Raw genomic sequence first — 13,626 nt, forward strand, 5'->3', positions numbered from 1 at the left:
TAGTGACCGTTAATATTGTTTTAGCCATTGCTCTAAAAAATGAAAACATTTTTATTTAGTTTTTTTTAATTTTGTTAGTTTCCGGAAATTAACCATACTTTGATTGACTATTACATCACAATGAACTTGAAAGCTCATATCTGATTGGTCAAGTATGTAAGTCAACTTAACGTTCATTAGTCCGAAAATCCCGTCTACGTCGCCGCCATTTTCAAAACAAAGTTGAGTTACAGTATATTTTTATAATTTTATTCTAAATTAAAGTTTGATTAAGTAGGTATGCCTTCAGCAGGAGACGAAAATGTATTCAGGTAGGTGTTACACAGAAAATGCGTTTTTTTCCGGGTTTCTGTAGTTCTATTTAAGGGATTGCCGCTTATATTTATCATCAAATGATAAACATGATAAATAGAAGCTCGGGTGCTAAAATGTAGTTGAAATTTAGTAACATTACTTAGGTTGGAGTTACAGAGGTCTGGTGCAATCACTAGATTTAGATACGTAGCTTGATTTACCTACTTAGCTTTATTTACCTACCCGAGGTAGCTTTATTTAGCTACCAAATCAATTAATTTCTATAAAAAAAATCATTTTTCTCAGGGAGTGCAGAAAATATCATTTTGATACAGTGATCATTTTCAACTTTGAACTCATCTGAAAACAATTCATGAAAAAATCCCTCTTAAAGAAATGTCCTTTTCTGCGCAATTGCAATCAAAGTTCTGAAAGTTTTGGGGCTATGTATGACAGTTATAGAACAGTTACTCCTTGAATGAAATGACAAAGAAGACCAGTTCCGGTTAACACAATAATAGGTTGGTAATTATTCAACACAATGTGAAGTAATCATATTCAGCCATGCCTCAGCACACGCATGAAAGAGGACAGTTAACCAAACAATGGAATTACATGTTTTGCTCTAAATTGTCCAAACGCAACAATGTATAACCTATCTCTGCTTTGGATTGTTTTTTTAAACCTCCCTAGTATAAATATTAATAGTCATTTAAATGCGATTTTTTGTCTCTTTTTAATAAAAAGAAAAATTTTGAAAAGTTACATTGAAATAGCTAAATAAAGCTACCTGAGGTAGGTAAATAAAGCTACGTAGCTAAATCTAGTGATTGTACTGGACCTGTTACAGACATTGGCTTGCAGCAAAAAAAAAAAAAAAAAAAATCATTGAAAATCTAAGAAATGTCTTTGAATTAGAAGAAGAAAATTCTGTATGAACCATGAACTAGCCAAGAAATCTATGGAGAGAACAATGTATTAAACAACAGCAGGGTTCTCCACCACAAGTTTTCTATAGCGGTCTACCATGGCATGTGTGACATGCTTACGCCATAGGCGCTTGGTGTCAGGATGGGGAATTTTGTGTATTACGTTTTTTCTCAGCTGTTTTTATGTTACTACACATTGGTGGGTAGTGTGAAGATCTATTTTCTGTTAAAAAATGATTGAACACCTTTCTCTTGTCACAGGGGCTGGTCACGCCTTATTTGTCTTCTTTAAATTTGACCACCCCTATATAGAAGAAGACAAAAAGTTATCACCAAACCCTATGATTTTTTAAAAAGAGTAACACTTAAAACGCATCACAAATTACAATGACCATGGCGCCCTGTTTTACAAAAAAACTTATGACTTACACCAAAGAAGATGGGGGAACAAGGCGGGCAGAATGCCTATAGCGTCCGATATTAAGAAATCATATTCAGTATGTGAATTGAGTATTTCAATTATTTTCTAATTATTGAAATTTTTGAAATTATGAGAAAAAAAACTTTTCTGAAAGAAAAAAATCACGTTTAAAAAAATTTCTTTCATAGAATTTATAGATGGTATTCGTGGGATTTGAATCCTAGCAATAAAAATCCAGCGTATCAATAGCATACTGCTTGGAGACTAACGCGTCAACCACTATGCTAGATCACTCATGGTGATTTGGGGCATTAAATCATGTTTGTGATATGACCCGCGTTTTAATGGACTTGAAGTATTTCTCAGAAAGATGCGAATGTTGTGTCATAAAAGTGTACTTTTAAGGTTTAGTGTGTCTTCGCTCTGTGTTTTTGTAAACCAAAAAATGTGTATTTTATTGCAAACTTTTAGGATCATTTTTCAAAAAAAATGGAGCGAAGACCCACTCATATTGAAAATTTGTGTTATAATTAAAATTCCTAGATTTTACAATCGGAAACATTTTTTGGTTTTTATAGTTACATAGTCAATAGTTCTTTTCTAAAACTGGCCCATAGCCTTTGGGAAAAAGTTTCATGTAGCCGTAAGGGATAGTAATTTTTTTTTTTTTTTTAATTAACTCTGTTTAGATAGAAAGGAATACTCTTTTTAATCTTTAAAAAGTAAACTAAATTGATATCTTAATGTGGAGAAAACTTCACACATTTACAACAAAAAATGCATACTGGGTATTTAGATTAATTTAAAAATTGGATTCCAACATAAAAATGCATTTCAAAGTAATGTAAAATTGGGTCATATTTGGTTTAAACTCCGGAAACTTGTGAATTTCTTCAAACTTGTGTTTTCTTCATACCACATCCATCACATGGTATAATTTATGTCAAACTCAAGGATTAGGTTATAGAAGTCTTGTTTAGGCAGCCATACTAGTTTTGAAATTTTCTGCAGTAAATTGAAACATTCATTGTTCCTAATTTTTTTTTTTTTTTTTTTTTTTTTTACATTTAAACATGACTTGTCTGAATTACTCTTCTTACAATTTCAAAATTCTAGCTCAATAGCTTTCACAACTTATTCTAGGTACATGTACTTCATTCTGAGGTATACCTCATGAAAAAGAGTCTTGTCTTTTCAGAAAGCATAAAAACTTCAGACTGGCATCTACTTTGGTGCAATCTGATTAAATGTATGTTTTAATGATTGTTTGAGTTGGTACTTATTTTTTCCAGATTGAAAATGGTTGATATTAATCATGCTAATTTGGCATATAACTTTGTTGTTGATGAAATAATGTTATGTTCAATGTGAATTTAAATATTCTGAACCTTTGTTTTCTTTCTAGACTTCCAGAAGTTAAAGATGAGAAAAAATCAAGACGTCATTCAATCATAGGTTTAGGTTTTGACATTCCAAAACTGGTAAATTTTACATATACATGTGTTCATATTCACTGAGACTGAGTCTAGTTAGTTGTCTCAGTTATGAACTCGGTCTCAATTTGTCTCAGTTACTGGACTTTTGAGCTTGAATACTGATCTCCTCATATTTCATTATTTGTGTAACTTAATTGTGTCATTATTTATTTTATTGCTTGCAGGGAAAACGAAAAAGAAAACAAGCAGATGAAGACAGTATTAGCATTCAGAGTTATGACACAAGTAAAGCTAAGGTTGGTTCCAATCCTTAAGTTTAACGAAGCAGTTTTTGTCCCAGCTGTATGATCCTGCTAGGGTTTGCCCTACTCGCCTAGTCCCAGTGGCCATGATTAGTTGATTATTGAAAATACAACCTAGATTAAAATGCTAACAAGTATAAAAACTGCTGCACCAGTGCTTTTATGCTTTTGGTTGTTATTTTAATATATCAACCTTCCAGTGATAGATTTTCAAATATTAGCATGATCAGCAGTTATCATTTTTTCACCAAAAAAAAAAAGTAACACTTCTTTTTTTCAAAACGTACATGTTAGAAAGAGGACAATTCTATGCACTAGGGGTATTATTATTATTGTTTTAAACACCCGCTGTCATTTTTATCAGGAGGCTAGTAGTATTGTAAATATGAAAATTAGGAAGCTTTTCTTAACATGCTTATTGTCTGATAAATTTTAACTGAAAATATTCAGTTGAAATTCTTATCTACCTGGAGTGGAGCATTCACTTTTTACCTGGCCCTGTTTGTTTAAGGATTTTTCATTGATATCATGGGGGCCTTGGAGAGAACTGTTTATCAGTAAGAGGGACTCTTTCATCTTGGGACTGGTCTACACTGGGTGTTCAGACTTACCTGAGTCAGAAAAACCTGAACTAATCAGGAAATTTTATTTCTTATTTAACCTGGATATTTTTATGTGTTTTCCTTAAAAAAAAAAGATAAAAAATTTGATAGATTGATGTTCAATACTTCATTCCTTCTTGTCAGACAGAAAATTGTATACTGAAATTAATTTAGAACTGAAAGTGAGGATTTAACTACAGTCAGCACTGAAATTCATTGTACACCAGTGTGAACACAGTTCAATGTTACAAAGTTTCTGTTCCAAGTATGTGAAAGGGATTTAAACATTGTGAGTCACAGAGCATTTACCAGAATAAACATGTAATGTGTTGGGTCAGATGGAGGTGTTGAACGAGGCGACATGTTCTTGTGTCATAGAACTAGAGACCTTGTTCATGCAGGCCTTATACACACCACAACCGAAGGTAATGTCTGGCTTGTAGAAGTTCATTCCTACATCACAGGAAATACCTCAATCCACACCTTTACTGATCTTGGTTGACACAGTGTGAATAATTAAACACGAAGTTTAGTCTGACTCTGGATACATTTCAGGAGGCCACATTAATAAGTAGTGTCCCAGGGTCTATTCGAATCAGTAAAGGCCTTCTCTGGGCTTCCTCGTGTTTTCCTCACAGTCCATTTCTAATTAATTATAAGTATTAGTTTGAACAAGTTTAGCCGAGGACAACCAAGCCTCAAATCTAATCTAAAGTCTAATAAACATTACACTCTGAAGTAATGTCAGGCCTTTCAAAATCTGCCTGTACCCAGTAGATCATCAAGTTATTTAGCATGCTGCTTGCAATTTTTAATTGGTTGGGAATTTATTGCAAAAAGTGAATGAAATATCCATTTGCAGCATACCACTAGCCTAACTCTGAAATAGGTAAGGCCCAGGCATTAGGTGATCCTAATTGCACATACCCCTAACACTGTTAATGAACATGATGAATGAAAGTAGTCAAATTTTCATTCTTTGGAGAAGGAAGTCCTTTAATGTTATCATGCTGAATAACTGCAAACAATTGGGAAGGTCTGCTTGGATTAGAATTTGTCTCTATCATGTCCATCACCTGTAATTTACAGGTGTGATCAAACGTAGGAAGCTAAATAGTTTCCTCACTAGATCAGGTTGTAAAGTACCTGATAAAGATTTCTTGTTTCCATCTGTACAAATTTCTTACAAACAAGCACATATTAAGCTTGATAAAACTGGTATAATCATGGTATAGCGATGGAAGTTTCATTCTGAAGTTGAAGATTTAGGGTAATGATTGATTATCATTACTGTCTATTTCATTTACCGTACATTAATAAAGAAATTTTGCGAATCATATTATGATTTTTAAATGTTTTTTTTTAGCAGAAAAAGAGCCGAAAATCAATGCTTAGAGTTTCCTCCATTGCCAATCTTCTGTCTCCTTCAAAGTCTATCAAGAGAGAAAATGAATTTCAAGTAAGCAACTAAGTTTTACATTCTGAGAAGATTTGAGTTCACCTGTCGGAATGTCAAGTGAACCTAAAAGTAATGCCTATCATAGCCCTCAATTATGATGGACTGTCTCTGTTCTGGTCAACATCAAAGATTGTGTTTTAGGGGTTAGACATAACATTGAATTTATAAATGTCTGTATCTATATTTCAGAGATCAATCAGCTTGAAAGTTCCCCCATCCCCTGTTACCAAACACAATGTGACCCCTTACAAGGCCCCCCAGCCTTCCCCCGCAAAGCGGCGACTCAGTCGCACATGGAGTGAGATGATGAGTACTACAGAGGGACATATCCCCTCACAGCTGTCACACAGAGACATCAAAAGACAAGAGGTACATGTGATTAAATGCTAAAAACAGATGTAAGAGTTGGTGAAGATACATGTTTCTGAATCAGTCTTAGTAGTAAAGGATGTTTACTTATTTAAATTACTTATTCTATCTGTATTGGGAGAACTTGTATTTAGGGTATGTTTATGAAAAATCATTTTTATGCCCCACCTTGTAAAAATGTGAGGAAATTAAAAAGAATATTTGAGAAAAACAATAGTAGATGACATGTATACAAGATACAAAGGTTGCTTGGGGCCATGTGGTGCTTAGTGTCTTTTTAGTCCTTTTCACAAAAAGATCCCTGAAATAATGGCCACTTGGTAATGGGGAGCCTCAGTATGTAATCTTAGTTTTGCCTTGTACAATAAAAAAATTTTTTTAAAATCTTTTCAAGCCGCAACAAAGTTCATTTTTGTGTTATTCTTGACGACAATACTAGTTATATTGACTAGGGGTGAAACGCTACGCCTTCTTCACGGTTTGATACGTATCGTAAAATTTGGTATTGGTTTGGTTATTCTCGATACGATACATTTTGATAGAAGGAAACAAATTCAACTGTTGTTTTACATGTTTTATGCTTCCTTTTACTTAATCTAGTCAAATAATTTATGTGCAAAATGGATAGAAAAAATCAATGTAATTGATTTGACTGTTAAAAATTATTTTACAAACTGCAAGTCCACAAAAATTAACGTTTTTTTAGCTCACCTGAGCTGAAGGCTCAAGTGAGCTTTTCTGATCACATTTTGTCCGGCGTCCGTCTGTCTGTAAACTTTTCACATTTTCGACTTCTTCTCAAGAACCGCTGGGCCAATTTCAACCAAACTTGCCACAAAACATCCTTGGGTGAAGGGGATTCAAATTTGTTCATTCAAGGGGAGATAATTGGGAATTAATGAAAATTTGGTGGTATACTTTAAAAATCTTCTTCTCAAGAACCACTGTGCCAGGAAAGATGAAACTTATTGGGAAACATCCTTACGTAGTGTAGATTCAAGTTTGTTCAAATCATGACCCCCGGGGGTAGGGCGGGGCCACAATGGCCTACCAAAATTTTGCATTGAAATATATAGGAAAATTCTTAAAAAATCTTCTTCTGAAGAATAACAAAGCCATAATTGATCATATTTATATGGAAGCATCCTCAGGTAGTGTAGATTTAAGTTTGTTCAAATCATGACCCCCCATAGGGTAGGGCAGGGCCACAATGGCCGACCAAAGTTTTACATAGAAATATATAGGAAAATTCTTAAAAAATCTTCTTCTGAAGAATAACAAAGCCATAATTGATCATATTTATATGAAAGCATCCTCAGGTAGTGTAGATTCAAGTTTGTTCAAATCATGACTCCCCGGGGTATAGCGGGGCCACAATGGCCGACCAAAGTTTTACAAAGAAATATATAGGAAAATTCTTTAAAAATCTTCTTCTCAAGAATAGCAAAGTTATAATTGATCATATTTATATGGAAGCATCCTCAGGAAGTGTAGATTTAAGTTTGTTCAAATCATGACCCCCGGGGGTAGGGCGGGGTCACAATGGCCGACCAAAGTTTTGCATAGAAATATAGAGGAAAATTCTTTAAAAATCTTCTTCTGAAGAATAGCAGAGCCATGATTAGTCTTGGGACTACTTTTGGATTAAACTTTTCAATAATAAACTAATTTCTAGTTGGCGTCCCAGGTTAAGTTTTTTGGAGCAGTTTTCTTTTTAAGTACTTCTATGTCCTATATTGATTAGACATGCATGGAAGATGCTTCTAATGTGTTTCATTGTACCAGTCAAAGTTTCAGATGCTGCAATTTCAGCAAAGGAATGGCCAGGTTAATGTTTTTGGAGCAGGTTAACATTTTTGGTGCAGTTTTTGGTGCAGGTTTCATTTCCAGGTAACTATAAGCCCTATGTTGACCAAACTTGCATGGTTGATACATCTAAGGATGCATACTACTGGGCTTGCTTCAGATGCTGAATCTGACCTACATTTTCCGGATGAGTGAACAGGTTAAAGTTTTTGGTGCAGGTTTCATTTCCAAATAACTATAAGCCCTATGTTGACCAAACTTGCATGGATGATACATCTAAGGATGCATACTATCAGGCTTGCTTCGGATGCTGAATGTGACTTACATTTCCGTTTGAGTGAACAGGTTAAAGTATTTGGTGCAGGTTTCATTTCCAAGTAAATATAAGCCCTATGTTGACCAAACTTGCATGGATGATACATCTAAGGATGCATACTATCAGGCTTGCTTCAGATGCTGAATCTGACCTACATTTTCCGGTTGAGTGAACAGGTTAAATTTTTTTGGGCAGGTTTTATTTCCAAGTTACTATAAGCCCTATGTTGACCAAACTTGCATGGATGATACGTCTAAGGATGCATACTACCGGGCTTGCTTCGGAAAATCTGACCTACATTTTCGGTTGAGTGAACAGGTTAAAGTTTTTGGTGCAGGTTTCATTTCCAAGTAACTATAAGCCCTATGTTGACCAAACTTGCATGGATGATACATCTAAGGATGCATACTATCAGGCTTGCTTCAGATGCTGAATCTGACCTACATTTTCCGGTTGAGTGAACAGGTTAAATTTTTTTGGGCAGGTTTTATTTCCAAGTTACTGTAAGCCCTATGTTGACCAAACTTGCATGGATGATACGTCTAAGGATGCATACTACCGGGCTTGCTTCGGATGCTGAATCTGACCTACATTTTCCGGTTGAGTGATAAGGTTAAAGTTTTTGGTGCAGGTTTCATTTCCAAGAAACTATAAGCCCTATGTTGACCAAACTTGCATGGATGATACATCTAAGGATGCATACTATCAGGCTTGCTTCGAATGCTGAATCTGATCTACAATGTACATTTTCCGGTTGAGTGAACAGGTTAAAGTTTTTGATGCATAATTCATTTCCAAGTAACTATGACTTCTTTAATGACCAAACTTGCACGTATGATACATCTAAGGATGCATACTACCGGGCTTGCTTCAGATGCTGAATCTGACCTACATTTTCTGGTTGAGTGAACAGGTTAATGTTTTTTGTGCAGGTTTCATTTCCAAGTAACTATAAGCCCTATGTTGACCAAACTTGCATGGATGATACATCTAAGGATGCATACTACCGGGCTTGCTTCGGATGCTGAATCTGACCTACATTTTGTGGATGAGTGTTAGTTTGTGATGAATGTATCATTTCCAATTAACTATGAGCCCTATAATGAGCAAACTTGCATGGACGATACATCTTAGGATGCACACTAATGGACTTACTTTGGATGCTGAATTCGACATACATTTTTTCAGATAATAGACCAGGTAAAAGTTATGGGTGCAGGTCAATTACCAAAAAACTTGAAGGCTTATATAACATTGTATAAACCAAACCAAACTTGCACAAATGTTGCATCAGGAGATGAAAACTCTCAAATTTGCTTCAGATGCTTAATTTTAATTACATTTTCATGAACAACTAGTTAAAATTTTTTATGTAGGTCTATTTCAATGTATTCGATCAAAATTGCTTAAATATTTTCATTTCTGGAATGTACACTTTTTGTTGGTTAATTGTGTGACTTTGCCTTACTTAAAGACAACATTCGTTGAGGTGAGCTCTGTAATCTCTGATTACCTATGTTTTATCGTGTATCGAACCGAGAAAAAATAACGAGGTGAAACCGTTTCACTCCTAATATTGACAACATAAATTTCACAGACAGGAAAGAAGGGTTCATTGTCAATTTATTTATACAAGATATGAAGAAGAATTATGATCTACAAAAATGGGGATCTGGTTCTGTAGCCAAACTACTTTGTCATCTGAGTTCAGTGATTCCTTTGTGTTTCAGGCAATATATGAGTTGTATCAGGGTGAAAATGATCTGGTTGAAGACTTGACCATCGTAAAAAAGGTGAGGTGTTTCTTAATAGCTGAAATAAATCAACAGATACAGAATTAATTAACTCTCTTACTCCTTATTATACCCCCCACTCTGAAGGAGATTGGGGTATACTGTTTTACCCTTGTGTGTCTGTCTGTTTGTCCGTCTGTATGTCTGTCTGTAATAAATTTTGGTCACAGTTTTCTAAGCAACTACTCATCGCAGATGCTTGAAATTTTAGCACATTCTTTGCTAAGGCATGCCAATTGTTGGGATTCATTTTTGCTCAAATCCAATGTCAACTTCCTGTTCATCTGTGCGTCTGTTTGTTTTATACATAACAAATTTTGGTCACAGTTTTCTGAGCAACTACTTATCACAGATGCTTGAAATTTTAACACAATCTTCTCTGAGGCATGCCATATGGTGGGATTCATTTTTGTTTAAATCTGACATCAATTTCCTGTTTATCCATGCATCTGTCCGTTTCATACATAACAAATTTTGGTCACAGTTTTCTCAGCAACTACTCATCGCAGATACTTCAAATTCTAGCACTTCCTTAGTTGAGGCATGCCATATGGTTGGATTTATTTTTATGTGAATCTGATGTCAACTTCCTATTTATCTGTACATCTGCCCATAACCGAACTTGTGTATATTAACATGATAGTGTATATTCACATCAGAGCGGGGGTATTCCTAGTGAGCACTGGCTCACAGATTTCTTGTTTTAATTAATTTTTAAACAGATGCTATGAATTACATAAAAAATGTATGACTTGATAGTTATTTGAGTTCATAGTACATATAGTATGGATCATATTCTGTGATGCAAGTCTGGATCCTATATATAATGGAATTATATAAGTACTATAATGCTGCTTCACATGTACAATGGAATACTACTGCAGATGTCCTTCAAATATTTAAAAAGAATGCCAGCAAGGGCTTGCAGGTCATAGCTACAAGTATTGATAGTATGACATGTATTTTGAAATATGGTAACAAATTTTTTTTTTATAGACATACCGGGATTCTATGGAGAAGTTACAACTAATGACAGCTTGGGAACTAAGCCAGATATTTGGTCCCATTGACATGCTTATTCCTATTCATGAAGGTAATAGACTGATAAAAAAAAGTGATACCTTTCATTTTTACCCTAGGACTTAAGTTGTGCTGGTTACTACCGGTAAAAATTTTACTGACAAGAAGTTTATGTTGTTGGCCAGAAGTTGTTAAAGATAGATCTGTTGTTTTCTTTTGTCTTCAGAGCTTGCATGTGGTCTACAGAACCAGAGACTACCAGATGGGACGACCCGAGATGTGGGAGCTCTCTTGGTGGAGTGGGTAAGATCATTATCATGTGACTACTGTACCACAAATAATATTGTAGTGTGTATTTAAACAAAAGATCCCTACAATAATCAATAGATGGAATTTTTAACCAATCAAAGAGAAACATTCTGTTTCGAAAAACAGAGGTAATCTTGCACAAAATTTGAAAAGCACAAGTCTATCAAGTATTCCATTCTTCCGTATTTACACTTTGTTAAATGTATTTTGATTTACTTTATTTTATGATTTTAATACAGTCACACTTGTCATAGCGGTCACTTGTCCTATGCCGTTATTTTATTTCCTCCCAATGAAATTTCCTATGTAAAGTAACTCTGTTAAGCGGTCACCTGCGTAACGCGGTCATCAGTCATCAATTTTCAAACAAAATCGCCACTTTTCCCTTCTTTAGTGGCCATTTGGTCCAATCACGTGACCTGATCTAGAGTCAGTTGACTCCCAAATTTTGTTACTAATGTATATAATTGGTCAAGCGTAGCGGGATAATGAACAAAATTGATAAATGGATTTTATTTAATACCAATTATATTACTCGATAAGCATATGAATTACTTTACAAACTAACTGCTTCTATATTTTACAAAACTCGAACAACGATGCTGATGGCGAAAAAGTTTACAAGAAAAAAAGAATATCGATAACTGATTATGAGGGTCTTAACTTCTGGATTTTGAGTCAAGTTTAAAAAAAGAACAAAGTAACTATATTCATCTATTAATGGATATGATATTTTTGTTTACCATGCATTTACAGAGTATAAATTAGTTACGATATCGCATGCCCAACTCAGAGAGCTGTAACGTAATTTTTTTTATTATATACCCATCAATTTCCTTGTTTTTGTTACTGTTAATTTTACAGAGTTTGATCCGCTTTTCCGGATCACCACACTGTGGTTTTCTGAATCCATATCGCCACTCTCTGAAACTGATGACGTAGTACGCAAAAACATGACGTTATTTTTCTTGCGCGTTAAAAAGTCCCTTGTTATTATGCTTTGTTTTATGGATAAATGTTATACAATTGATCTCTAAAGTTTTATTCTGCTATATTTAGCTAGTTATAAGGGGGTATATAATAAATTTATCATTATAACAGTAACTTGATCCGAAGAGCCGTATCACGTCTCGTTGACAGGCGCGGATCATCAGATCAAACTCGACGCTTCGCGTCTCGTTAGATCTGATGATCCGTGCCTGTCAACTCGACGTGATACGACCCTTGGATCAAGTTACTGTTATAATAATATATATTTATACATGAAAGGCATTTTAATTATCACACCTAGGAAACTTGCATCGTTTGTAGAAGCCATAATTACGGTTTATATACACATTGTAGCTTGAGTATGTTGTGAATTTTACAAAGGAAAACGACAGTTAGGGATTAGTAATGCTTCATTGCTTAGGACACGTGTGCACCTCTTTGATCAACTGAGAGTACGTCTGACAGTGACTTGTCTGTTTAATATACAACAATTAATGTACATGTATTTAAAAAGATACATGAACAGAGGTTAATTTTTATGAATCAAGTTTAGATGAACATGATAAGTTTAGATAAAATATTCATTTCTTACACTAGAAAAAAAATCTGTGTTGTTTTGATGGGGGATAATGCAACACCCTGTATTTTTCAATATACAGGTATTTTATTAATTTTCTTGAATTCATAAAATTTAGTTTGAATTCATTCAAAAAAAGTCATGCATCTGCGGAATAAAAAAAATAAGTGGATCACTAAAGTCCAATACATAATTTTCTTGTGTATTTTGTAGTGAAATACATAATATAAACACAAAACTGACATATTTATATATAAATTCCTTTAAAAAAAGATGAACCTCTATCCAAAGGTCACCTCTCTATAAAGGTCACTTTTGATGGATCCCATAGGTGACTGCTTAATACAGTTTGACTGTAATTTGTTTTTCTTAGACTTGTTATTTCTCTTGTGTTTAAAGAATCATGTAGAATTTTTTAAGTATAGGTAAAGATAAAAATTTGCTCAAAAGTGGAGGAGCAAACCTCTTTAAGTAGAACTTCTCTTTTTCTATACAGGTACAGAAACTAAAGGAGTATGTTCCATTCTGTGCCAATCAGGTGTTTGGAAAGGCTATGTTGGACGAGAAGAAGAACGATCCAGCGGTAGATGATTTCCTACAGAGGTGCCAGGATTCTCCTTTCAGTCGCAAACTTGACCTGTGGACTTTGTTAGGTAATATTTTATAAATGTTTCTGATCTGGATCCGAAAATAAAAAAAAAATGTTTCAAAAGTAGTTCACAGGAGCCAGAGTTTAGCTCTTCTCATTGAAGTTTATCTGTTGTCTTCTTATACGCCCGTCTTAAGACGGGACGTATTATGTTATAGGCTTCGTGTCTGTCCGTCCATCTGTCCGTCTGTTAGCTTTTCTCGTGTCCGACTTATAACTTTAATACTATAAGGCCTAGAGTTATCAAACTTTGTCAGCTGATGCATCTTGGGTAGAAGGTGTGTCGCGCACAAAAAGTAGGTCACTCTGACCTATAATTAAAAAGTTACAGCCAAATATGGAAAAATCCTTTTC

At 34.6% G+C, this 13,626-nt stretch overlaps 1 protein-coding gene across 1 annotated transcript; it reads left to right on the top strand.

The window, feature by feature from the left end:
- Nucleotides 1-192: 192 nt before the first annotated feature.
- On the top strand, nt 193-13,276 carry LOC134244563 (neuroepithelial cell-transforming gene 1 protein-like; the record flags this gene model as incomplete). The annotated part of the gene is made up of 9 exons (XM_062726817.1): nt 193-311; nt 3,050-3,125; nt 3,305-3,376; nt 5,351-5,443; nt 5,633-5,812; nt 9,665-9,727; nt 10,724-10,820; nt 10,974-11,050; nt 13,120-13,276. Coding segments are annotated over exons 1-9 (847 nt in total), but the record flags the coding sequence as incomplete, so codon positions are not given.
- Between the last annotated feature and the right edge of the window lie 350 nt (nt 13,277-13,626).

The sequence above is a fragment of the Saccostrea cucullata genome, unplaced genomic scaffold (assembly GCF_032062105.1).
Source record: "Saccostrea cucullata isolate Sc308-1 unplaced genomic scaffold, CSIRO_AGI_Scuc_v1 ctg5091, whole genome shotgun sequence".
Taxonomy (NCBI): domain Eukaryota; kingdom Metazoa; phylum Mollusca; class Bivalvia; order Ostreida; family Ostreidae; genus Saccostrea; species Saccostrea cuccullata.